Source organism: Mauremys mutica, chromosome 2 (genome assembly GCF_020497125.1).
Source record: "Mauremys mutica isolate MM-2020 ecotype Southern chromosome 2, ASM2049712v1, whole genome shotgun sequence".
In the NCBI taxonomy this organism is placed as follows: domain Eukaryota; kingdom Metazoa; phylum Chordata; order Testudines; family Geoemydidae; genus Mauremys; species Mauremys mutica.
This window is the reverse complement of record NC_059073.1, coordinates 236,345,703-236,372,414: the sequence shown is the minus strand read 5'-3', so window position 1 is coordinate 236,372,414 and position 26,712 is coordinate 236,345,703. Positions and strand designations below refer to the sequence as shown.

Sequence of the window (26,712 nt, the reverse complement as noted above, 5' to 3'; positions counted from 1 at the left end):
AGCCCTGTGTGCTGGGACAAGGGAAGTGAAATCCCAAGCGGTGTGTCTGGGGAAGGAGAATGTGTCTCCGGCTCTTCTGTGTCTGTGGAGCAGACAGAAGGGGCCTTTTAGCCTGTGATGGTTGAGGGTCATTCAGTTGTCTCAGAGTTGGTTGTGGATACAGCTAAAGCCCAGAAAGGAAATGGTCCTAAGTTTGGGTCTGCTGGGGAGAATGGCACTGTAACTAGATTGCATCCAGTTAGTGTCTTAGCAAAATCCCAGAGAACAGACAATTCTGGTGCTTGTAGTTTGCCAGTTGCTAATGTGTGGTTGGAAAAGGGTGTAGCAACTCTGTCTGATCAGGGTGATACCCCAGCCAGGGCACAAGGAGAGCATGAAGGTGATTTAATTGCGTTACCTACTGACAGTTTGACAACTTGTAGCAAGAAGGAAAAGATTCCTGAACTTGTTCCAGGCCAGGGAAAGGAGAGTGCTTCTAACCCGTTATCTAGAAAGTCTATAAGTTTGCCTGAAAGGGGATTGTGTAGAGATCTGCCTGATGGTCCAGAGGTGATTCTGGATGTAAGTGAGACGCAGCAAGAGTCTGTGGTTGCTCAGGGAAGTGTTCCTTTAGAGCAAGCCCTAGGTGAAGAGGGTGAGAGCAGAATTTCTGAGAGGGGTGAATTGCTGCTTAGAAAAGCTCATAGGGAAAGGAATCCTTATGGTAATTTGTGCAAGCAGTTTACTGCAATTGAAGGGCGTGAAAGTGATTTAATCAAGGAAGTTTCATTTCCTAACAGCCAGACATTTTCTGTTGTAAATGGATCCACTGACTTTCCCTTTGAAAGATCCAGTGTGGGCAGCTTTGAAAAGGTCTCAGATGGAGTAGAAGCGGTTAAGGAAGTTGAGCAGCCTTATAACCACGTGGCTGTGTGTGGCCAGCCTGTTGGGAAGACAATGGTGTTGGAACAGAAATGTCTCCATGCTTCATTCTGTAAGTGAGCAGTTGGTGCTTCAGGATCTGAGGACAGATTCAGTTACTGGTGTTTCAGAGCAGAACAGTTTTATGGCTGAATGCTGGAGGAGGCAGGGGAGAGCAAGCCAGCTCTCACCCTCAGACTCTTTGGATTTGTGTGGTATCTCTGTAAGACAAAGTCCAGCCTTGGAATCCATAGCAGCTAAGAAGTTAAAAGCTAGTGTCTGTGTTGATGTGAATTACTTGGCTAGCAGGGAGAAGAAAGACTTGCTAATAGCTGTTAGCAAAGAGAGCCCACCCCATCAGCCAGTGAATTCTGCTAAAGCAAGAGAAATCAGGGTTTAATCCTGCAGGACAAGGAGGAAAGAAAAAAACGAATTTTACAAAGGAAAGCCACAGGTTAACCCTAAAATGACCAAACCCCAATGGTATTGAGCCAAAGGTGTGGTGTGACAAACATGATTGTAGATGGACACTTGCAATAAATTTGTTGTTATTGCTAATGGTAATGTTTGTTACTAATGTGTTGCTATTACCAAGAAATGTAAAAATGTGCAATCTGCCTAATTTTGTGGAAAATCCCTTAAACATGTTGAGAGTAATGCATGAAGACATACTTTATGTTAAAAGGCCTTGCTATACTGATGTTTCACAGTTAATGCCTGTAAACAGTATTGGAACTTTTCACAGGGGAAAATACATTCCAGACCTGATGTGCTGTATGAAAGGGGAAACTGAGGCACACTACCATATTGCTTTCATGGCTAAATGCCAAGATTCCTGTACTATGAACAACATCAATATCTACATTGGTTTAATGTTAATTGGGTTCCAAACATTGGCCAGAGCTGGTATGGATAAAGTAGCTGTTTTCTTTAGCTCTTGGCAAGATCACATGAAACATAGAGGAACCATGCTGCAAAAGCTAACCAAGTTATACCTTGAGTTTGTAAAGAGATTCATTCATGTTATTGAACATGACTTTGATAAACCATTTCTGTTATACACTGGTACGGCCTCTAGCCCAACACTAGCTGTATTGAGACAGACCCAAGGATGGGAGGCTCTTTGGATGCAGTCAGTGATGTTTTGTCATCCCTTCCTGCATCAATTTTGTGTTGGGGGTGTGACGTTATTGATATAAATTGGGACCATATAGAACATGGGTTGCAACCAAGGTCCTGTAGTGGCACCAAATCTTAGGTAAAGGGGATCATATAAGGTGTCTAAAACCAGGTTATGGGTTGCTGGTTGTGATTATGCTGTCTGTGTGTATGTATCATTTTGTACTGAAGTTATAGGTATTGGCTCTATACTGTCTGTACTTCAAACTTATGCTGTGCTTCTGGGTGATGTCCCAGACAAGTTGGTGTTAGCTCTGCCTAGCCTGCTTGATGGCCCATTAAGGACCATCAGCTACACAATTGACCCATGGAGAGAAGGCAGACAAGCCTTGTGACTCAGCAAAGTATGCAGGGACTTGTGCATGTGACTCCAGACTCCATTTTGCTGTAATTTTCCACAGTAAGGACAAAGAGGTTCTTACACCTGGAAAAGCCTATAAAAGGCTGATGCATCATCTCCATCTTGTCTTCAATCCTGCTTCTGAGCTCTGGAGGGACTTTGCTACAAACTGAAGCTCTGTACAAAGGACTGAATGACCTATCCCAGCGGGGGATGTACTCTAGAGACTTGATTTGAACCTGCAGTTTATGCCATCACTGCTACAAGCCTGAACTAAGAACTTTGCCATTACTGTGTGTAATTGATTCCATTTAACCAATTCTACCTCTCATCTCTACCTTTTTCCCTTATGATTAAACCTTTAGATTTTAGATTCTAAAGGATTGGCAACAGTGTGATTTGTGGGTAAGATCTGATGTGTATATTGACCTGGGTCTGGGGCTTGATTCTTTGGAATCAAGAGAACCTTTTCCTTTTATTGGGGTGTTGGTTTTCATAACCATTCATTCCCAGGACGAGTGGGACTGGTGGTGATACTGGGAGACTGGAGTGTCTAAGGAAATTGCTTGTGTGACTTGTGGTTAGCCAGTGGGGTGAAACCAAAGTCCTTTTTGTCTGGCTGGTTTGGTTTGCCTTAGAGGTGGAAAAACCCCAGCCTAGGGCTGTGACTGCCCTGTTTTAGCAATTGGTCCTAAATTGTCACTCTCAGTTGGGTCCCGCCAGAACCGCATCGTCACAGGAACCACCAGGATTACCATGATATTTAGCACTAAGGAAACTGCAGGTCTGGAGTGTACTGTACACTGGCTCCTGTTTTGTTCCCTGTAGGTATTATTCTGTCTGCTCCGTGGCACATTCTACCTCATCCAGGGCTTCCCACACTTGGAATATGTTGCCAGTGCTCGAGGTGCTGCCTATGAAGTGTACAAGGTCATCAGTAAGGTACTGTGACAGACCCAGACCAGTGGGGTACAGGAGTCTGGTAGAGGGCAAATATACTGGCCACTGGATGAACAATTTTCTGTTCCCTGAGTGACCAGAGCAGGGGCTGCCCTACAGCAATCAGGAACCTGCTAGAACTAAATAAGACCAGCAAGCTAATCAAGACACCTGGAGCCAATTAAGAACTTTCTAGAATCAATTATGGCAGGCAGGCTAATCAGGACACCTGGTTTAAAAGGGACCTCCCATCAGTTAGTAGGGGTGTGTGCACGGAGCGAGAAGCTGTGCTGCTGGAGGACAGGGCCGGTGCAACCATTTAGGTGACCTAGGCAGTTGCCTAGGGTGCTAGGATTTGGGGGGGAGGCATGTTCTTCAGCAGCGACCGCAGCGGCCGGATCTTCAGATGCCCTGGTCGCCGCCAGCATTTAGGTGGAGGGAGCTGGGGCAGAGGAGCGCGGGGAGGCTGCGGCAAGTAAGTGAGGGGCATGCAGGGGAACTCCCCGCCCCAGCTCACCCCTGCCCCACCTCCTCCCCGAGCACGCTGTGGCTGCTTCACTTCTCCCCAGGCCCGGCTCCAGGCATCAGCATTCCAAGCTGGTGCTTGGGGCGGCATTCTGCAAGGGGCAGCAGTCCCTGTTGTTTTGCCCCCAAGCAGCGTGGCGAATTGCCGCCGCGGATTGCGGGGAAAGTCCGTGTGCCGTTAGGGCGGCACGTGCGTTTCCGCGATGGCGGCAATTCGGCAGCAGCTTCTATGTTTACCTGTCTGCTGCGGCTTCAGCTAAACATAGAAGCTGCTGCCGAATTGCCACCACCGCAGAAACGCGCCTGCCGCCCTAAGGGCACACGGACTGTCCCCCCGCCCGCGGCAGCAATTTGGCGCGCTGCTTGGAGCGGCGAAAACTGTAGAGCCAGCCCTGCTTCTCCCGCCTCCCAGGCTTGCGGCGCCTAAGCTGATTGGCACTGCAAGCCTGGGAGGCGGGAGAAGTGAAGCAGCAATGGCGTGCTCAGGGAGGAGGCGGAGCAGGGGTGAGCTGGGGTGGCGGGGTGCCTCAGGGCAGAGAGTGGGGGGTGGGGAGCTGCCACGGGGGGGGGGGCGCCTCAGGGCAGGGGCTCGGGGACAGGGGAGGGTGCAAGGTGGAAGTTTTGCCTAGGGCGCGAAACATCCTTGCCCCGGCCCTGCTGAAGGAGTGAAGAGTTCAAGCGTGATCAGGCTTCAGGAGGAAGATCCTGCAGTGAGAATAAAGAAGGTGCTGGGGAAGACCATGAGGAAGTAGCCTAGGGAGTTGTGCCATCACGCAGCTGATACAGGGAACATTGTAGACAGCTGCTATCCACAGGGCCCTGGGCTGGAACCTGGTGTGGAGGTTGGGCCTGGGTTTCCCCCATTCCCCCAACTCCTGATCAGACACAGGAGGAGTTGACTTGGTCTGTGAGAAACACCAGAAGGGAAGGTCTGAATTGAAAAGGGATCTGGCTTGTCCCCAAGCCACTAGGTTTCCCCCATGTTGGCCAGTGGTGAGGTTAGGTGAGCGGACAGCAGGTTTGAGCACTAGCAAAAGTAGCCAAACTGAGGGCTGCCATGAATCTCTGAGGCAAGCAAATCCACCTGTAAGTGCAGGACCCACCAAGGCAGACGAGGAACTTTGTCACAGGTACTTAATGTCACTTTTCTAGCAGTCTGAAATTTCTGATTTATTTCTCAAAACATTCAAAAAGCGGATGAACTGCGTAGACTCAGATAACTGAAAACAAAAGTAAGATGACATTTCTCTTCATATTAAGGAGACACAAGCCTTAACCAAAGCCCTAAATGAGCTTATTGCAAACTTGGGGGAAATTGAGATCTATAGCTCAACTTTACAGATTGGGGCCCTCGTTCCTGTTAGGTTTGTCACTTCCTCATTTATTTATTTTTTAGAGTAAGTGGTGAAGAGCTAAGTGAAATGACATTGCTCTTTAAAACACAAGTATATGGATTACTCATGATTTCAGTTCAACTGCTTTTGATTTCAACTGCTTTTGATTTGGAGATTAACAGTGCTGTTGAAAGCTCTGGTAATACTGTTGCTGGGGAAAAGGGATGCCACACTTTCAGTAACTAACTCTTAGAATTTTGTACAGCAGTTTGTTATATGTCTGCAGTCCCAGGTTCATATTAGGTTAGAACAAAGGGTTGAGTTTTGTCCCCTGTAATGCTGATGGGTGTCAGTGAGGTTGTGTGGATATAACAAAGGGTGGAATTTTTCCCAAAGAAACTAAATTAAGGGTGATCAAACTCTGTGTAACCACCTCTGGAGTTGGTTGTTCCTGACCTATTACACTAAGCAAATCTTTGGGGGACTCGCCCCGGACTACAGCAATGATGGCTACAGAGGCTCACGGCTCTGCTTCCCAGATTGCCTAGAGTCCTGGATGGAGATAGAACAATCTGGAAGCTACTACCAGAACCAATCGGAAACCAGAACTCCAAGACAAAGGGTTTGGTTTTATTTTTGGTTTTGCTGGTCTTGGAATGGAGCAGAGAGAGCCTAGGAGGTCTCCTTTAAACTTCCCGTTTCTATTCAAAGAGATTTGAACTCTGCTGGTGGTTACTGGGTCATTGAAAAGTGTCAGTCCAACAGAGATCAGCAACGTGGGAAGTGGAGGACCAATTCCAGGTCAGGCTATTTAGTGCCAGGGTAATTTTCCATTGGACTTCAGACCAGGCAGCCTCAGGATGATGGTATCTTTTTTAGAGATGAAGACTTTGTAATAAATCCCCAGTTTGTTTATTTTGCTTGTGCATTTTAAGCCAACCAACAATTACAGGCTGCATCACTCCTCCAAGAACTGATTCTCAACCCACATTCTGCCTAGGCAGATGCTGGGAGGGAACTAAGGGATTTGGGCCCATTGTAAATGTTGGGAGATGGATGATTTAAGGTATAGTTGATGTTTTATTATTCTATTTACTCCTGTTCTTTCCTTGTCCCCTATCCCCAAATGCTTTGCAGGGTAGACACAAGGATTGCATTTCACTGATAGGCAGAATTCCCTGTGGGGAAATACAGCAACCAGTGATCAGTTAAACTACTATGTAGTGTTGCAGTGTTTCTTTTTCTTTCTTAAACAATTTATCCAACAACTGTAAAATCACACAAACGTGTAATACCCTTTCAAAATCTCTCTCCAGCACCGTCTTCTAGATAGCAGTTCCAAGGAAGGATATAAACCAGATAAGCTCAAAGGAGAGATTGAATTCAAAAACATCCATTTCAGTTTCCCATCTAGACCTGATGTTAAAGTAAGTGATCTTTTTAAATTCATCTTTGCAGTGAAGAGCTGCTACCATTATCTGTGTGACCAAAAAGAAAACTGATATTTTATCAATTTAATGTGTTTATTTTAAAACAGTTTTTTTTTTTAAAAGTGCCCATCCTGTACTCTGGGTATTTATACACCACAGTTTGGTCTTGTTGAAAGAACATTGGGTGAGGACTCAAGAAACCAGGATTCTATTCCCAGCTCTGCCACTGGCCTGCAAAGTAACACTTGGCAAGTCACTTCACCTCTCTTCCTCAGTTTCCCCATCTGTAGAATGGAGATGGTAATACTGACCTCCTCTTTAAAGTGCTTTGAGATATATGGATGAAAAGTACTATGTAAGAGCTGCAAAGAATCCTGTGGCACCTTATAGTGTATATATAAGGTGCCACAGGATTCTTTGCTGCTTCTACAGAACCAGACTAACATGGCTACCCCTCTGATACTATGTAAGAGCTAAATGTTATTATACAAGTTATAAAAATACAACAATAAAGAAGGATGAATGTCCTCCCAAAACTAAATCTTTGTCTTCATCATCATCATCCACCTTTTCTTCATTTTCACCTGCTGCAAAAAGCAAGGGAGAACAAATGGGGCTTACAGCATAATGTGAAGGTGAGTATATTTGGCCTCTGGTGAATTGAATCAGAAGCAAATTCTTCATTCAAGCTCGCTCACCAAGAATGCCTCACCTCCACCCTCATGTGGTTAAACCCAGAAAGCTGTTTGTGTCAGTGCTTCAGAAGATCTCAGCTGCTGTGATATCCCATGTTGAGAGAGGTGATATTGGAGATAGCCAGGACTCAACCTATTTTAAGGCCTATTGGTTAAAGCCATTATTCTAAATCACTCCTGACAATGAAGTGGAAGCCAGTGCAGATCACAGAGCGTGGAGGTAAGATTTTTCCCTACAGAAAATGCCCTTTAAGAAACAGACTGCCATACTCTCCGCCCGCTGAAATTTGTGAGGGGAGTCATCTTATTGTACAGTCCCATGTATGGTACTTTGCAGTAATCCACTATTTCTCTCTGGATTGACATCTGTACCAGAACTGAAAGTTCAGAACCTTCTGGCCAAGTACAAAAGAGAAACAAAATGCTATTAGCCACTACTGCTTCCTGCGTGCAAAAGCAGCTGTGGATCCAGCAGGTTACAAACTCACTTGAGTGTGCTGCTGTTAGCTCTGCCATTTCTTCTGAGGGCTTGGCTACACTTACAAATTTGCAGCGCTGCAGCAGGGTGTGAAAACACACCCTCTCCAGCGCTGCAAATTGCGGCGCTGCAAAGCGCCATTGTGGTCAAAGCCCCGGCGCTGGGAGCACAGCTCCCAGCGCTGTCCGTTATTCCCCACAGGGAGGTGGAGTACGGAGAGCGCTGGGAGAGCTTTCTCCCAGCGCTGGCGCTTTGACTACACTTAGCGCTTCAAAGCGCTGCCGCGGCAGCGCTTTGAAGTGTAAGTGTAGCCAAAGCCTGAGGGTTCCTCCAACCTACAAGCATAAACTCAATCATCTCTGAGGTGAGTCGCAGCTGACTTGCCTGCATCAAACCCACCTTGTAACTTGCTGGCTAAGCCAGTCAACTTCTCCAAGCTGGGTCTGATGAAACAGAGACCTAGAGCTATGTTAACTGAATACTGAAGTCAGTGTAGTCTGTAGTGTCTCACTGTCTTCCCCTAATGGTCTTGCATACAAACTGAGCAGGAGGGTGACAATACAGAATCCCTCATCACTCCATTCAAGCGAAATCCTGGGCTGGATGAGCCACAGTTTGGGCCTGTGGCTGGATTCCATCCATCCCTTCCAGAGTTCACCCTGTGTCAGCAGTGGCTCATTATCAATGGTATCAGAGGTAGCTTGCAAAGTTAAAGAATCATCCTGGATACCTGGTTCTCATCAATCACCAGCCAGAGATGATCAACAGACCAGATCAAGGCAATGTCCATTTAGTACCTAAATTTGGAATGAATTGGGTCACAGAGAGCTGAAGACTCTAGTTATCATCAGCGTTAGCTTGACATGCCCTTTCCTGCCTTACCTAAAAAGGGAGATTAGAGCTGGGATGGTCGTGATGAGAAATGATGATGTTAAAGGGGTGGAGAATGATGCTCTTGCTTGGACAAGCAAACACCAAAGCTTATCTGCTATTAGCTTACTGGAAAACTGGAGCTCTTCTGGTATAGTATAAGGAGATGTCAACAATATTACTGTTTTTATCTTCTATTACAAAAATATGTATATTTAGGTTGATTTATGACTACACAAGAGTTCCCATAGGAGACAAATATTTTGGCCACTAGTAATATTAGACATTTAGAAGATGGGATAAACGGACTGAGGTAAAATGTTCCTAAATGTGAACATAGCAACAAAAGGTGCCATTACTCCATAACTAATCCCTCCCTAGTAAATTCTAGAGATTGTCAAACTCTGACTCTCTCTAATATCCCCAGTCAGAGGATATTAAAACACCCACTTTGTTTTCAGAGCCAAAGGGTTTTTCTTAGGGCAGTCTTTATAGAATAAGAATAGAACAAAGCAAGATTGTTATTAGTAATAAAAACTTTTTCTTGTCATCTTCAAAGTGCTTTCCAACCCGGATTGGAACAAAGGACTGAAAGCAGGCCTGGGAGTTCAATACACTGTTAGACCAGACCTCTCATTATTGGCTTGATCATGATGCCAAGCATCTTAATAGACCTTTTTCTAAACAAACCATTAATTTAAGTAGCTGTATATTTATTGGACTAACATATAAAGATTATATTTCCAGATTCTCAAGGGCCTGAACCTGAAAGTTCAATCGGGGAAGACCATCGCTCTGGTTGGCTCCAGTGGCTGTGGCAAAAGTACTGCTATTCAGCTGCTATACAGATTCTATGATCCAGTCCAAGGAGAGGTTAGTTTGGATGAACTGTCGATATTCCTGGCTACTAGGTTGAAGATTAATTTCCTGACTAGATTACACCTATACTTTAAAAGGATTTTACACAAAATTGGATTCTTAAAGGAACAGAAGATACGTAGCATCCAAAGAAATTCTGAAATTGATTTTTCATTACTTGTATGCCATGATGATGAGAATATTGTAAAAACCTAGATAGGACTTTACTGATATCAAGTCATAATTTGGATTTAAATATCTGATGATATTGTTATGCTGTACAAAGCACACGGGATCTTTTCAGGGAGAAAAGGCAAATACGCTGCATTTATTGAAAATACAACTTTTTAGTCTCTCTCTCTCTCTCTCTCTCTCTCTCTCACACACACACACACACACACACACACACACACACACACACACACACACACACACACACACACACACACACACCCCCCTGCCTGTCAGTTGTTTATAGTTACCAGTGTGTTGTAGCTCGAGTCAATCTAATGGCCAGTTGGATTGAGCACGAGTGTGGAGCTGGGCTCAGTCGGTCGCGATCCGATGCTCCGAGGCTTTGCTGGAATGAACCCAGAGTTCTGTGGCACAACACCCCAGCTTTGTAGTTATAAATTCCTATTTGAGTCCATGCATTTTGCAATGTCATCCTGTCCTTAAGTGGTGTTAATCTTGGGGTTTTCTGCTATTATCATTTGATGGTTATTGTCAGGCTTCCCATTGTTATCTCCTATTTGTTGTCTCACCTTCTGGGGTGCCTGTCTCACCTTAGGGCTTGGCTACACTTGCAAGTTGCAGCGCTGGTAGAGGCTTTCCAGCGCTGCAATTACACCCCGTCCACACCTGCAGGGCACAACCAGCGCTGCAACTCCCTGGCTGCAGCGCTGGCTGTACACCTGGCCAGGTTGGGGTGTAGCGATTGCAGCGCTGGTGATCCAGCGCTGCTCATCAAGTGTGGACACACACCAGCGCTTTTATTGGCCTCCGGGGAATAAGGAGATATCCCAGAATGCTTTTAACTAAAATTACTCCCTTTGTTTTGTTATGCAGCCTGTCTTTGTTTTGTTGTGAACCTCCGGAGCTCCGTTTCTACCGGAGCTGTTTATCAGCTCCTGTTTGCTGTGATCAATCTGTGAACAATCAAATGAGATCCTCCTCCCTGTTGTGAACAGCTCTGTGGAGCTCCTCCGTTGCCGCTGCTGCTATCTAAAAAACAAACACAGCTCCTGTTTGCTGTGATCATCTGTACCTGGCTGTAAACAATCAAATGAGAGGCAGGCAGGGAAACAGCGGGGAGTCGTGCAGGCTGTTTGCAATTAAGAGTTAAGACTAAGGGGTCAGAAAAATGTTCTGATTTTTCAAGTCAGGAAGCTAAACACACAGTGTTGGCTCCAAAAATCCCCTCTCTCTTTCCCCCCGCTCCCTGTCACACTAGACCCCACTCCACCCCCCTCTTTTGAAAAGCACGTTGTGGCCACTTGAATGCTGGGATAGCTGCCCATAATGCATCACTCCCAACAGCGCTGGAAATGCTGCAAATGTGGCCACACACCAGCGCTGGTAGCTGTGAGTGTGGCCACACACCAGCGCTGCTCCTACACAGCTGGATGACCAGCGCTGCAAACTACCAGCGCTGCAAACCGTAAGTGTAGCCAAGCCCTTAGAGGTTATCAATGCTGCTAACATGTTTAGCATTGGATACAATGGATGTTTTCTGATTGTCTCCTGGTCTTTCCAAGTCTCTCACTTTTTCTTGACCATCTGGACATTTGTGATGGCTTTCACACCTTATCTTTTCCTGATGTGTGAATGAGGAATGCATGCAAACAATCTCTTACAGAAACCTTCAAAGGTATAGAGACAGCAGTATTTTATATTCAGCAGAATACACTGTAAATCAAGCCTAGCTAAATCTTATAACTAAAACAATTCACATTGGGGCTTCAGGCCCTCAACATTCCTCTAATCTCCTTAACATAGATACCATACAAGATCCTGTCTCTTACATACTAAAACCTTAAAACAAAGAAATGTATATTTAACTAGAGTGCCTAATTTGTAATACATATAGGAAACCATAGTAGACATTGTAACTTATCCTAAAACAAAAGGGTGACCATAATGAGTCATAAGGATTGTTCTGGTCTGTCATTCCTTTCTGCTATTCAAAAAGGGTGGCTGGCAGGATGAAATCAAATCATACATTAATTCTCATAGTACAATTATAAAACACTGCTCCTACAATATCCTTTTTGTTATCCTTCTCCTTTCATTCTTCTAGTCTGAGGTGATTGTGAAGATATAGTTTTAATTTTTCCTGGTCATTTTGTTTAAATGTTATTGCTTTATTCCATGTGAGAAGCTGCTAAACAAATATTGAAGTCAATTATTATACATCTTTACCTCGATATAACAGTGTCCTCAGGAGCCAAAAAAACTTACTGCATTATAGGTGAAACGGCGTTATATCGAACTTGCTTTGATCCACCAGAGTGTGCAGCCTCACTCCCCCGCAGCACTGCTTTACCATGTTATATCCAAATTTGTATTACATCGGGTCGCGTTATATCGGGGTAGAGGTGTATCATTATTATTATTATTATACCATTATAACAACTAATTATTTGAAACATAATACATTTCCTCAAACTCTTCATTTGTGCCTTTCCACTCAGATTACCTTAGATGGACGAGATATTCGGACACTTAATATAAAGTGGCTAAGAGAACGTATTGGCCTTGTAAGCCAGGAGCCTATTTTGTTTGCTTCAACAATAGCTGAGAACATTCGCTGTGGCAGAGAGGGTATTACTGATTCTGAAATTGAGAAAGCAGCTAAAGAAGCCAATGCTTTTGATTTTATATCCAGACTGCCTGATGTGAGTTGATGTACTTTTGAGCACATTATAACTATGACAAATTCTTTGGTTTCTCTCTCTCTCTCTCTCTCTCTCAGTTCTTCTGAATTTTTGTGGCCCAAATTCTCTGCTGGTGCAAATAGATGCTGCTACACTAGCTTTTCACTGATGTTTTGTCATTTATTCCAATTGACAATTTGGCCCACAATGTTCTTAATTTACAATAGTAACTGTATGTCATGTAGCAACATTTTTTAATAGGGTGGTTAAAGAATTTCTATGGACAATGAGAGATTTTTTCAATTTACCAGATTGTTTTTATTCTGTTTTCTTCAGCTGGGTATTATCTATCTATTCCCATCCTTTTTGTTTTTGTTTTTTAAACTGGGTTTTGCTTGGCAAATAAAATTGCTGTGTGTCCTGAGTAGTCAGTGGTTAGTATTGTTAGCCAGTCAAATGGCTGGATTCCTTCAGCCAGTTCTAGTTTCTCTGTTTTTTTCACTTCAATTGCTGCTTTTTATAATAATTGAAAAATCTAATTTTAGAGTACCTTCTTTAAGCTAATAGAAAACCATCACACCACATACTAATTCCTGGCCAACTGGAAGGTGAGACAGAGACAAAACTGTAAACTGATCATTTGGAATTTTAAACTGTCCTCTGCCTCAAGGGGGAAAAACACTGATTGTAATTGGCTAAGACAGTTCTTTTAGAAGTAATTATTCTTAAAGTGTTTGTTGAAGCATCCATCATAAAACTTTTAAAAGAGGGGACTTCTGTATGTGATAGTAACAATAATATGGGGGTGGGGGGGTAAAAGGATTTCAACTGACTGCTTCTGCAATCTCTACGCTCCTCTGGTTTTCTCAGAAATTTTACACCATGGTGGGGGAAAGGGGAGCTCAGCTGAGCGGAGGGCAGAAACAGCGAATTGCTATTGCCCGTGCCCTGGCAAGGAATCCCAGGATTCTGCTGCTGGATGAAGCCACGTCTTCTCTGGACACTCAGAGTGAATCTAGTGTGCAAGCAGCTCTTGATAAGGTAGGAATCCTATTGCTAGAGTTATCAATCAATATTACAAAGCACCACAACCATATGGCAAGCTTGACATTAAAGGCTATAGCATGCCATCCATTTTTAAGTACAGCTCTCCGCTGGTTTCGAGGAGGGCATTGAAATCAATAGGGATGCATCTTCAAATTTTGGTGTCATGATATGACTCTGTAATATTTAATCAAAACTCCATTAAGCAATCTAAGGTTGCCACCCCTGAGGCCCTTCCCCCTCTTCCACCTCTTCCCCTGAGGCCCTGCCTCCATCACTTGCTCCTCTCCCCATGCTCCCCCATTGCTTGCTGGACTGTCTCAAGGAGCTTGGCTGCATGTAGGAGGCAGCCCGGCTGAGCAGAGGCTGGTGCGTGTTAATGACCCGGCACTTCTCCCCACCCTGCGGTAACTAAGCTTTTGGTTCAGGTGCCATAGGGTTGCCAGGTCACCAAAAACTGGGCACCTGGAAACCCTAAATGCCACCTGGACACAGAAGCCAAAAGCCAGACTGTCAGGATAAAACCCTGGCAGGTGGCAACCCTAAAGCAATCACAGGCTCTATTTCTGTTAGCGTCATTCCTGATTGCCAGGATATTTGCATGTAGACAGAAGTCTGCTTTAATGCTGGCCTCCACCACATTCTGCCTCACATCACAATTGCTTGCCTGGTGGTAAACTGTGAATGTGGCATCAGGAATTTAACTCCTACATTATCAAAGCAAGGTGCCAGAATTGTATGGATTTCTACAGGGCAATAATAAAAATACATTGTGCTTATCCAGCACTGTATCTTCTACAATCATTAAACAGATGTTTTAATAATCTTCATAACACTGCTGGGATGTAGGGATTATTTTCTCCATTTTGCAAATGAGGAAACTGAGGCACGGACAGGTTAAGTGGACACAGGGTGAGTTGGCAGAGAGGAGTGAGTGATGGAGGCAGGGCCTCAGGGGAAGAGGTGGAAGAGGGGGAAGGGCCTCAGGAGTGGCAACCTTAGATTGCTTAATGGAGTTTTGATTAAATATGACAGAATCTGGGCCTTCGCCTGAGTGAGGCCTACAGGACTGGGCTGCAGCACTGCTTTAAGTTTCTGATGTGTATTTGTATAAAACCAGTGGTGTATCATAAAAATAAGCTCTATGAAAAAGCCGGCCTCCCATTAGTACTCAGTAATAGTAAACCCAGAATAGCGTAAGTTCTATGTGTGGCTCAAGGGCACTATATGGCTCATAGCATTTATCTGCAATAAATGTTAAATCTGTGGGCCTAAATTTTGCATTCACTTAAACCCATCTGACCACACTGATATAAGTTAGGGTTGCCAACCCTCCAGGATTGGCTTGGAGTCTCCCAGAATCGGCATCGATCTCCCGGTGACCATGGAAAGCAATCCAGGAGATTTTAATAGGATATTTTAAGAAAATGACATTGTCCTGTTGGGGAAAAGAAACTCTTGGAATCGCTTCAGTCAGAGTTGGCAACCCTAATATCAGCGGTAGTGCACAGTGTAATTGAGGGTAGTATTTGGGTGCTGAGCCCTTATGTTCTGCATAGATATATCATTATTTATACTGAATTACACACACACACACGACATGAAAAGAACATTAAGGTTCCAAAGTCAAGCCCTCAAAATTTAGGGAATGACAGAATTAAAGTTTCCTGGTCAAAATTAATTTGGTCCCCTTGTGTGTCTGCATTAGGGGACAGTCTTCAGTTACATGTTCACATACTATTTTTTCCACAGGGCCCCTGCTTCATTCAGTGCAGAGGACAGTGCTATTCAACATTCAGTGCTAGTCAATATTTATTTTTATCCTCAGCATTCAATGTATGGCCCCATGCCATTCAAACCCTGCTCTGAAAACAAAATTATTAACTTCCTCATGGGCTTTTCTATACCTCTCATCACTCTAGTATCTGAGTGCTTCATAAATACTAATGAATTTATCTTCACAACACCCCTGACAGGTAAGGTGGTCATATTACTCCCATATTACAGATGGGGAACTGAGACACAGATGTTAATGTTGAAAGTGCATACTACTCTTGGGTGCATGATCTGTGATGCCCAGGACTCAATATTTCAGAGAATTTTGCATTATACAGCACTAGATATGTTAAAAGCACATTTCCCATTGACTTCAGTTGCAGCCGAGAATGCTCAGCACAGAGACAGGGCTAGAATCCAATTCTCTAGGGCAGTATTCAGCTGCTATAACAATAATGAGACCATCCTTTCTTTTCCTGCAATCCCCTGCTTCATTCACTACACACGTTACAACTTCTGCAACAAATAAGACAGGTTTCCTGCAGACAAGAGCATCCTTTACTGCATAACTTTGATTCCTTCCATAATCACTGTTCATTCTGCTCTCCCTACTCTTGTTTCCTGTGCTGGTGTCACAACCCAATGGCCCCCTCCCTTTAGGGAGGACCCTGGGAAGGCTGATCAGCACTGTATATTGCTGATGCTGTTGCAAGCATCACAAAGCATTTTGGGGAGGATTAAAGGTGTGTGAGTGGAGAGTGGAAGGTTTTTTTTTTAGGTCAGAAGAGGCCGAAAAGGGGGAGAAGAAAAAGAAAAGAGCAGAGAACAGGTTAATTCAACACTGCAATTAACAAGCTCAGTTCAAAGATAAAACACTGTGCCCAGCGACACTGCTTGCAGCCGAGACTTGGCTGACAGCCGAGAAAGACGGGGGCCTAAAAGTTGCCCAAGCAGCCATGAAAAACCAATTACACAGACCTGCACCTGCCGGCAGGGCCGGCTCCAGGCACCAGCTTATCAAGCAGGTGCTTGGGGCGGCAACTCTGGAGCGGGGTGGCACTTTCAGGTATTCGGCAGCAATTCGGCGGAGGGTCCTTCACTCCCACTCGGAGCGAAGGGCCTCCCGCTGAATTGCCGCAGATTGCGATAGCGGCTTTTTTTTTTTTTTTTGGCTGCTTGGGGCGGCAAAACCCCTGGAGCCGGACCTGCCTGCAGGACAGCAAAACCAGCAAAGAGGAAAACAAAGCCCAGGGCTCCAGAAGCTGAAAACACAGACGAGACAACAAGAGTGGGAGCCGCCCAGGCATCCCTGAAGCTGGGATGCTTTGGGAAAGAGAAAAAAACCATACCAAGGCTCTTTGAACTGGTACAAAGAGCACCAGGAACAGAGGGCCCTGACTGAACCCCCCCTCTCCCCGAAAGAAGCCCAGGACCCTCCTGAGAGCTGGGGCAACTTGGAGATTACAGTGGATCCCTGGGACGACCTGGGCCCAGGGCAAGAATTCCCGTCCACCCCTTCCCCTCTTCTTCTTACTTTACACCCAAGCCTGGCCAGCTTTGGGTAGTCCTTGTGTGAGTATGAAGGTGGGTTCGGGCTTGGGGCTCTAATGCTTTCTCTCTTCCCCTGAGCGACGTGGGAGCATTCCCAGCACTTTCTGCTGTATTTTATTTTATTAATAAAGCTTTAAAATTTAAACACTTCATGTGTTACATCATCTCCTCCTCCCCAAACAATCCTGCTGTGTCAGCCGGATCACCTGACGCTCCAGGTAGATTGTCACACTGGGGACCACAACTCCCCCTGACTATAGGGAGGAGAAATTGCAAGCAAAGTCCTGCTCAGCCCCTACAATCCTGGGCAGGAACATGCTTAGCCACTGTGTGGGGATGGTGCATGTGCACTCCTGTCATAAAATGCAGCGAGCTCAGACTGTTTCTTTGGGGAATTTAGCTGCTGAACTCTAATAAGTCTCTACTGAGCACATGCAAATTGAGACATTCAGAGCCTCATAACTCGGCCCCCCAAATTTGGGCAGATTTTCGTGGGAATGGTAAAAGGGAGGGATAGCTCAGTGGTTTGAGCATTGGCCTGTTAAATCCAGAGTTGTGAGTTCAATCCTTAAGGAGGCCACTTAGGGATCTGGGGCAAAAATTGGTCCACCTAGTGAAGGCAGGCGGCTGGACTCAATGACCTTTCAAGGTCCCTTCCAGTTCTAGAAGATTGGTATATCTCCTCCAAATTACAAATCCCTGCTCTCAAGCATTTAGGTGATAAAGCTTCTCAATTAAACAGTTATAAGAATTTTTTAATATGGGCAAAACTACATTATTTTTCTCTAACCTCATTCTGAGAAATAATTGAACCACTTTTGCTGAAATTTGCGGGGCCGGGGGAGGGGTGGGGGGGGGGGAGAAGGTGAGGCAGATACCAGCATGGAAAGTTTCAGCCCAAATAATTAAATCTTGGCAAAGTTATAAACATCTGACAACAGGTCTTACAATTGGAAGTGTCAGGCAACCTTAGCTATAGGCAGTGAGTACCTGCACAGCCTATAAAATTAATCCACTTTCCCCTGTCATTATAAATGTGGATTTTGTAAACAGAAGTGTCCTTTGATTGTTAAATCAGACAGCAGGCATGGAAATAATGATCAGCTATAAAGGGTCAGCAGGGCTTTTATGCTTGCGTTTTCCACACTATCGCTATGCTGTTAGGTAGGGATTTTTTGGGTTTTTGTCACCACATTTTAAAGTAAATCTCTTGTTTTTTTTTCCCCCGGTAAGGCTAGGGCTGGACGTACCACCATTGTGATAGCTCACCGGCTCTCCACAATCCGAACAGCTGACATTATCGCTGGATTTCACAACGGTGTTGTTGTTGAAGAGGGAACACACAATGAACTCATGACACAGAAGGGTGTCTACTATTCTCTTGTGATGCAGCAGGTAATGAGATGTGTTAGAGCACTCCTGACTAAATGCTTCAGATTTACTGGCCATCTCTCTACTCCAGAAAATTATCTGCATATCTCACTCACAGGTGCTGATTTTTGTATTTGCTGGAGGATGCTCCTCTCCGTCCCACTCCCCATCTCTTGTGACCTGTGGGCAGGGCTTCGGGGGTGAGAGGGAGGGAAGCTAGGCAGGGGTGGCACCTCTGGGCAGAGCACAGGCGAGCCTCGGGGAAGAGGCTGAGCAACAGCGGGGCCTCTTGTTTGAGTGCGATGGGGCCTTGGGAAGGAAGAGGCCAATCGGGGGAGGGGCCTTGGGGCGGAGTGGTGTGTGGGCCATTGGGGAAGGACCACAATCCAGGTGCTGGGGCCCTCAAAAGATTATCCAGCCCTGCAAGTGCTGAACACCCCCTATTTGTTTTGGTGGCTGCTTTAGCCACAGAGCACCCACAGTATCGGCGCCTATGATCTCACTGATACTATTGCTGACACATGCAAGTTCTGCATTCAAACAGCTGGGCCATTTTCGCTTTGCAGTTTCTGTATGTTTTCTAGTTTAGTGAAAGTTGATCAGTCAATCTTGTTTCTGAGTCGGAAGTGGTTGTTTTTCACCTGTAGCAGTGCTTCACATTTACCCAATGTAATGAGTCAAAAACATAACTGAGCAAAAGAGGTGGATGATCATCACAGAACTATATAGATAGTGCGGGGGGACATACCGAGCCAAATTCTCTGCTGATGTAAGTTGCAGCTGCACCAATTTATACGGGCAGAATACTTGGCCTATACAAACTAAGATATGAAAGTAACAATGTAACCAAAGTGGTGGTGTTTTTGTTTGTTTCCATACCAAGTACATGTTCCTTTCCCTTGCTGCAAACTGTCTTGTGATTGTGTATCACTGTTCCTTGCTTGTCACTAGGGTCATGGTGAAAACACTCAAAATGAGATGTCAGAAAGCGATGAAGAGACAGAAGATGAAGACTATGAGGAAGAGGATCTAGGTGATTTCAGGATGGAGAATCTGACTGATCTTGGTGGTTTTGAAGAGCCAGGAATCACTGAGATGGGAAGCATTCCTGAGAGATCCAGAAGGCATACAAGCAGAAAGACCTCTTCTATGAAAAAGTTGCCTGAAAAGAAGAAAACAAAGGAGAAAGAGGTTAGTGTTACAATTCAGTTTAATCCTAAAGTTTAGTGATATGTGAGAATGTATGTGAGAATAGGAACAAAGGTCATTCTATTTTCTTTTTTAAACAGATCTTAATCCATGTCACCTTTGTTATGATCCTGTCATATGTTGCATTGACCTGGGCAAATACTTGAATTGGGAATCTTCAGGGAAAACACAGGTGTAAACAAATGAGTCTTGAGACAGACTGTAGCTCCTGTCCCACAGGGCTAGCTGGGCTTGGCTCCCTACTCTGGGTGTTGCAACCTCAGAGGTTGCAGCACTGCTCAGTTTTTGCCTGGCCCTCCTGATGAGGGGGCCAACTGGGCCAAATTTGTGAGAGTGGCGTTGTGACCATGTGCACCTGGTCAGAAAGCCCAGAGTGGGAAGCTGAGCCCAGCCAGCCCTGTGATCCTTCAACACATTCAGATGACCCAATTTTAGGTTGCAACCCACCAGTGAAGAAACCCTGTTCTAGGAGCTCTTTTTATATTATAGTACAGTCTACTGGTAGAACATGATGTAAACAATAAGCAGCAAACTGGATTCATTCTTACAATGTATTGCCCAGAAGTCCAGAACACACTTTTTATCTATTCATAACTGTTGCATTTGGGCCTTGTCAGAGGAAATAGATGGCAAGATACATGGCTTCAGAATTTATACTGTTTGCAGTAAAGTGAAGGAATCAGATGGGAAGACATGAAATTATTGATGTCACAAAGTTCAGCAGGCTTGTATGGTTGAAGTGTGGGCAGGCTTTTCCAGTATCTGAAACACAGGCAAAGATAACCAGGTGAGACCATCACAACTGTCTCAAAACCTCATCTAATAATTTGTACCTGTTCCTATGTTTTCATTTCATTTTCCACAACTTCCTCAACAAATGTATGGACATTTTGAATAGTTCAGTGAAGCTGAATTGAGCTGCCATGTGTTTTTGAAGGGAGATGAAGCCTAAATCACTGTTTCATATGCCTTTTCCATGTATCTGGTAATGATTCATGGTCTCTGTTTTGTAAAAGACAAAACAGACTACCTGACATAAGTCAACCCAATTGTATTACTGCAAACCCACTAGCATTTAGCAGAGGCTGAACTAGACTGATTTTTTTGTGCTCAGAACAGTGAGACTTTTTAGGTCATTATAATGATTCATGTGTTAGGGTCAGTGACCATGGACTGCAACTTTATCTGACATTTCACTGAACTATATAGTCGCCATCCCACCCACCCCCCAGTTAGCCTTTTGTTAAATTGATGCCTGCAGATTTTTTTTTTTTGATTTACAATTGCAGTTTTAAGACCTTAAATTACAGAGCGGCAAATCTTCAGTACGTTTGCTCATTCAGTGTGTACATTGGAGGTTGGGGTGAATTATCTGTGAACAGTTGCTAGGACAGTTTACTGATTTACCCCCTAGCTGAGGAAATTGTCATGTTCCACAACTTTCAGTGAACAGCTGAATTTTATCTCTTATGTAGGAGGAAATTCTCCCTGCTGTGCCTTATTCCAGAATCCTGGCTCTCAACAAACCTGAGTGGCTGCATATATTCTTTGGTGTGATTGCCGCTGCCTTCTCTGGTGGCGTCCACCCTGCATTTGCAGTTATATATGGAAAAATCATTGGGGTAAGTTCAGAACTGTATGGTAAACTAACTTGAACCAGGCACAAATGCAGAACTTTAAATCCTGCCCAACCCTCCAGCTAGTCCTCTCTGGTGATGCCTTAGAGCCTCCTTCTACTCCCACTGTCACTAAACTCTACTGGAGTCTTTCCATTGACTTCAGTAGGAACTTGATCAAGCTCTTAATCTCCTCTCCCCACTTGGGATTTCTTGCCTATTATCCAGCCTTGTGTTTGTAAGTACCAAGGACATCCATGGGACTGTCTGAATAATTAACCCCTTCATTCGTGAATCATTGCAGGAAAGAAATGGAGTCTTCCTTTGGATTCCAGTATATGATTGTTGGAAGCTGCTGGGAGTTGGAGCAGCAGCCAGGGAGAATGGTTGGAGCGAGATGTTGAGGGAATCTTTTATCTTCAGGCAAGAGAAGAGGGGTGTTGTAGTCAGTTGGAGGGGCGGTGGATGGTCTGACGGAGTGACAGCATTCAGTGGAAGGCAGATAAGAGCTGGTAAAGTGGCAGCCTGGAGGCAGGGTTTAGTGGAACTGCAGCTCACAGGCAAATGAGGGGAGGGTCTGGTGGAGGGTTGGAGAAGGAGCAGCTGATGAGAGCAGGTCAGCTGGGAGAGGTGGAGTGACCTCCTGGCCAGCAGCAGAAAGCTGAGAGGTAGCAGAGTTCAGGTGCTGGGGAAGAGCTGAGAGAAGGTGAAGTTCAACAGTTTCTACAGTATTTCCTGAGCTATTGTAACTGATTCTTACTTTGTGCTTTTCTTACATAGGCTTTTCAAGAAACAGAGTCTGAAAAAAGGAGCAAAAACACCACATCACTTTCTCTAATGTTTCTTGTCCTGGCAGTGATCAGCTTAGTAACACACATCATCCAGGTAAACTTCACTACATTGAAAAGTGAAAGCTGAGTATCTGGTCATATACATTATGGTCCAGATTTTCAGATCTCGTTGAGCAGGGCCGCCCAGAGGATTCAGGGGGCCTGGGGCAAAGCAATTTTAGGGGCCCCATCCATAAAAAAATTTGCAATACTATACAATACTATATTCTCGTGGTGGCCCTTGCGAATTGCCTCACGGGCGGCCCTGGGAAAAATAAACCTTCTGCATCTCGGCACAAACCCAGTTTTGAGAAAACTTCTTTACAAGATATCACTGGTTCTCAGCATCAGCTAGTGCTAAAAGGCACTAAAGCTCATTAAAAGCGTTGGACAAATATTTTCCATCAAAACTTTTCCTGGATCGAAAAATAAGGTTTTTTAAAAAGGCGAAAAGAATCATGGACAATGTCTGCTTTCCTTCAAAATTTGTTGTGTTTTTTTTAATTGAAAAGCTAAAATTAGTCTGCCAAAACCTGAATATGGTTTGGGGTTTCACAAGTGTGTGGCCAAATATTTGCTGCTTGCTGTGTTTGATTGTTTAAAGAAACAATAAAAAAAATCCTGCTTAAAAAAAATCCAAAACTTTTGAACCACCTCAGCTTTTGACCAAACCTGAGCCCATCCAGTCAGAGATTTTTCCAGGTTTCTGATACTCTGCTGGTTTCCTTGACTCATATCTGTCTCCATGACTTTGGGTTAATTTAGGTTAGAACATAAGAACAGCCATACTGGGTCAAACCAAAGGTCCATCCAGCCCAGTATCCTGTCTATCGACAATGGCCAATGCCAAGTGCCCCAGAGGGAGTAAACCTAACAGGTAATGATCAAGTGATCTCTCTTCTGCCATCCATCTCCACCCTCCGACAAACAGAGGCTAGGGACACCATTCCTTACCCATCCTGGCTAATAGCCATTAATGGACTTAACCTCCATGTATTTATCTGTTTCCTAGAGACTGGCTCCATGGGGTCCCTCACAAACTGGAGATGGTTACTGTGGGTTTGTCTTTAGTATAGCTTATGTACATACTCCACGAACTGAGCATTTGAGCTTGTTCCAGAATCTGGGATGAGCCTATGTTGTGAAAACTGAAATGCTCAAAATAGCACATGCCTGTGAATGGACACAGGTGCTAAAATTAAATTAACCCAGAGGTTCTCAAACTGGGGGTCAGGACCCCTCAGGGGGTTATTAGGTTATTACTGGGGGTCGTGAGCTGTCAGCCTCCACCTCAAACCACACTTTGCCTCCAGCATTTATAATAGTGTTAAATATATAAAAAAGTATTTTTAATTTATAAGGGGGGGTGTCGCACTCAGAGGTTTGCTATGTGAAAGGGGTCACCAGTATAAAAGTTTGAGAACCACTGAATTAACCCCTCTGAAGCCTCAGGGAATGCAGGGGAGGGGGGTCTCCCTTGGTAGGGTTGGGAAGGATATTGCTCTTCTCATGTGAACCCTCCCCCAATGGCTAATTTTAAATGAAGCTACCCTCCCCTGACATGAATCTCCCTATGGCACTGAAATTAAATATAGACTATAATTTGGCATTTGAGAAGTGAAAGGGATGGTAGCTCTAATGGAAAAGCTAACAGCTTGGCTCTTCTGCAAGCCTCAAACTGCTGAATGAGCTTTAGGGTAGGGAAGGCTGTGCCTCCCAAACAGCCTGGCCCTGACCCCTATCTGACTCCCACCCGCTTCCTGCCCCCCGACTGCCCACCCCCCCTCAGAATCCTCGACCCATCCTGCTCTTTGTCCCCTCACTGTCCCCCAGAGACCCTTCCCAACCACCACCCTGGGACCCCCCCCGCTCCCTGTCCCCTGACCACCCCAACCCCTATCCACCCCCCCCCCGCTGAGTCCTGAAAGACCCCCGGAATGCCCATGAGCCAACCCCCCCATTCTCTGTCCCCTGACTATCCCCCAACCTCTGCCCCCTCCCTATCCCCAGGACTCCCTGCCCCTTAGCCAACCCCCTCCCCCAGCTCCCCCCTCACCTGGAGCCTCAGCGTATCCAGGAGCTTCGCTCGACAGCGGTAGCGTGGCTCCGACAGGGCCCCTGAGCTCCGCCCCGCTCAAAGCCGCGTGGGGAGGGGGCGAGGCTGTGATCTCCAGGCTGAGCGGAGGGAGCTGAGCTAAGCCTGAAGCTTGTAGCCCCGTCCCCTAACCACGCAGTTCTGAGCAGGGTGGAGCTCAGGGGCCCTGCCGCAGCCACCCTGAACTGCTGTTCAGGGACGCTGCTGGATGCGCTGAGGCTCCGGGAGAGGGGCAGAGATGGGGTCGGGTCAGGCTGGGGCTGGGGAGGGAGCCTCAGCCATTCTCGTGGGGGCCCCTGCGGAGCCCGGGGCCTGAGGCAAATTGCCCCACTTGCCCCCCTCTCTGGGCGGCCCTGTCGTTGAGAGGTATGTTGGGGACATAATGCAACTTTGTATTCACTGCGTTTCTTAGAAACTGTTCCAGAGTCAAGCCACTGAATAGCTGAAGTGGCTGATATGGAATACAGAGCCTTCCCTTCCCGATTGCTAGTTACAAAGCAGCCCAGGACAGCAATGACTGAAAGATGCTGCTGACCGTTCTGTGTCCTAGGGGGAATGGGTTTGGGCACAGCTCAGTTACACTACATTGGTGTGTATGTTACAAAAAACACCATCCCAGTCGGCACTGTTAGATAGCAGAGTGAGTAGTGAGGCTAAGGAATGAGTAAGCAGGGAAGGTCACTCCACTGCTGACCTCTGCAGCTGGCTGCGGAAGCATGTGGGTGGGGCAGTACGATGAAACTTCAGTTTCCAGGAATGTGTGTGGTACCTTTCACCAGCTTTCAACTAACATCTGAAACCATCTCCCAAAACACTGTGTAGGTTCTGTAAATTGTGTAGCTGAACGGTTGAAATATCATCACATTTACAGCAGGTTGTTCTAAATATGACTGTACAGCCCAGCACATACAATTCAACTGTTGTATTTCCCGTTCTCCCTTTTCAGGGATTCATGTTTGGAAAGTCTGGGGAAGTTCTGACCAAGAGATTGCGATCTTTGTCATTCGAAGCATTGCTTCAGCAGGTACGGGCCTCGTTTCTGGGTCAGAGCAATAGACAGCAAATATGCAGCACTCCTGCCACGTTAGCCAGGTGGCTTTTGTGGGGTGATATTTGTATAACACCATGAAAATTTCTGGTTCCCTGTGGCCTGTGTAGAGCCTCCCTCCAACATGGCTTTGAGAGAACCCATCCTTTTAGTGAAACTTTAACAATGCACAAGCGGCAAGTCTCTGAGCACACGTGCAAAACAAAATATAGCAAAAGCATGTACAAATTAACTCAGTGCTGGTAGGAGAGCTGTCTAATTTTGATGCCATCTCTTTCAATATTGACCATGCTGAAGAGTGTATAAAACATGCATGTATCTGAGTGCATTGGTATATTTGCAAAGATTAACAAAACAGAAGATACATCTGTATCTGACCCTGATGGTCATGATATAAATGTGTAGATAAATAGGTTTAGGTCTGTTTGCATCCAACTCCATAGCAAACGGACCATATCATAACAGGTGTAGGTTCTCAAAGCATTATCTTTGCTCACTAGAGTGGTTTCTCTAGTCAAGATGACCAGCTGGATCAGGACTGATTTACAATAATACTATTGCAACATGACTGTCCTTGGATACTCCCTCCTGATGGATCCCTGGGAAAGGACACACCTCTATTTGTTCCTTGCTGAGGATTCTCTGTGGGTGAACACTTAGGCACCCTGCACACCCATTGGTAGCGCTTGGTATAACAGGGTTCTGCATATGCACAGGAGCATTCTAAGGGGATCGGGGAGGAGAGGGAAAATTACCATAAACCCAAATGTTCTGCGGGTAAGAATAGTTTATTTTAAGATCGTTATCAGTTTATCGGACAAATGTTGCTCATCACAGAAGAAGAGTGAGTATCTTAGTGCTTATGTTGGCTCTCTCTCTTCCCCACGCACACGTGCTAGTCAAGCTCTAAATGTCCATATATTGTACTAATGACCCTGACCAGTCTGAGTTACGGTAAGAAGATTTCACTTGCAAAAGCAAAAATAACGGAACCGTCTGTTCCCTTGCAGGAGATTGGTTGGTACGATGATCCTAAAAATGCCATAGGGGTTTTGTTAACCAGACTAGCTACTGATGCTTCACAAGTCAAAGGGGTATGTTTGCTTTTGTTTTTACGTTTTGCTTGCAACTATGAATTGCAGTGTTGGCAAGGGACGATGAAGTTATTTTGGAAAACGAGTTGGTAAATCTACTCTAGAGGCTCTCTGACACATTTAAATAGTCTTGGAAACAGCTTCACTGATCCCAATTAATGACGATTACTAAAGCTTCGGCAGATGTTCTTACACCTTCCATTTCCTTGCTGTAAGCGACTAAGTAAACAACTTAGTAACTTTAAAAGTAAGCCATGTCCAAGGGCCAGTGTAATCACTTCTGCACCACTTAAACTGCCTGATGGATCAAAGTCTTCAGTGTATCAAGTGGCCCTAAAGTCCCACTTCGGTTGCTTGGAGAGGCTGTAGTTGTGGGAGAATTGCATTGCAGTCAATGCCCTGAGCTCATGTTGATGTGGGTAGATTTGTTCTTCCCAGCTCTGTCCACTACGCTTCATACACAGGAAGCCTGTTTATGTGGGCTTTCTGGGGTGAAGTGAGTTGTCATTAATACAGAGTATCAGTGATGGCAGAAGCACAAGGGACTGTGTGACTTTGGGGAGTGGGGTAGGATAGGATCCACTGAAAATCCTGCATGTAAGTGGCAAATTCTGCAGAATTTGCCAACTCCACCACACTACCCCATCAAAAAAA

General features: G+C 45.2%; 1 protein-coding gene across 1 annotated transcript in view; it reads left to right on the top strand.

The window, feature by feature from the left end:
* The window catches only part of LOC123363270 (ATP-dependent translocase ABCB1-like), a 56,665-nt gene that overhangs the window by 8,944 nt on the left and 21,009 nt on the right, over positions 1–26,712 (top strand). Inside the window, exons 3-13 of the mRNA XM_045004138.1 lie at positions 3,248–3,361; positions 6,534–6,644; positions 9,438–9,563; positions 12,242–12,445; positions 13,295–13,465; positions 18,029–18,190; positions 19,118–19,357; positions 20,851–20,997; positions 21,772–21,876; positions 24,863–24,940; positions 25,975–26,058. Of these exons, the coding sequence (XP_044860073.1) occupies positions 3,248–3,361; positions 6,534–6,644; positions 9,438–9,563; positions 12,242–12,445; positions 13,295–13,465; positions 18,029–18,190; positions 19,118–19,357; positions 20,851–20,997; positions 21,772–21,876; positions 24,863–24,940; positions 25,975–26,058 (1,542 nt within the window). The remainder of the gene's footprint in view (positions 1–3,247; positions 3,362–6,533; positions 6,645–9,437; positions 9,564–12,241; positions 12,446–13,294; positions 13,466–18,028; positions 18,191–19,117; positions 19,358–20,850; positions 20,998–21,771; positions 21,877–24,862; positions 24,941–25,974; positions 26,059–26,712) is intronic.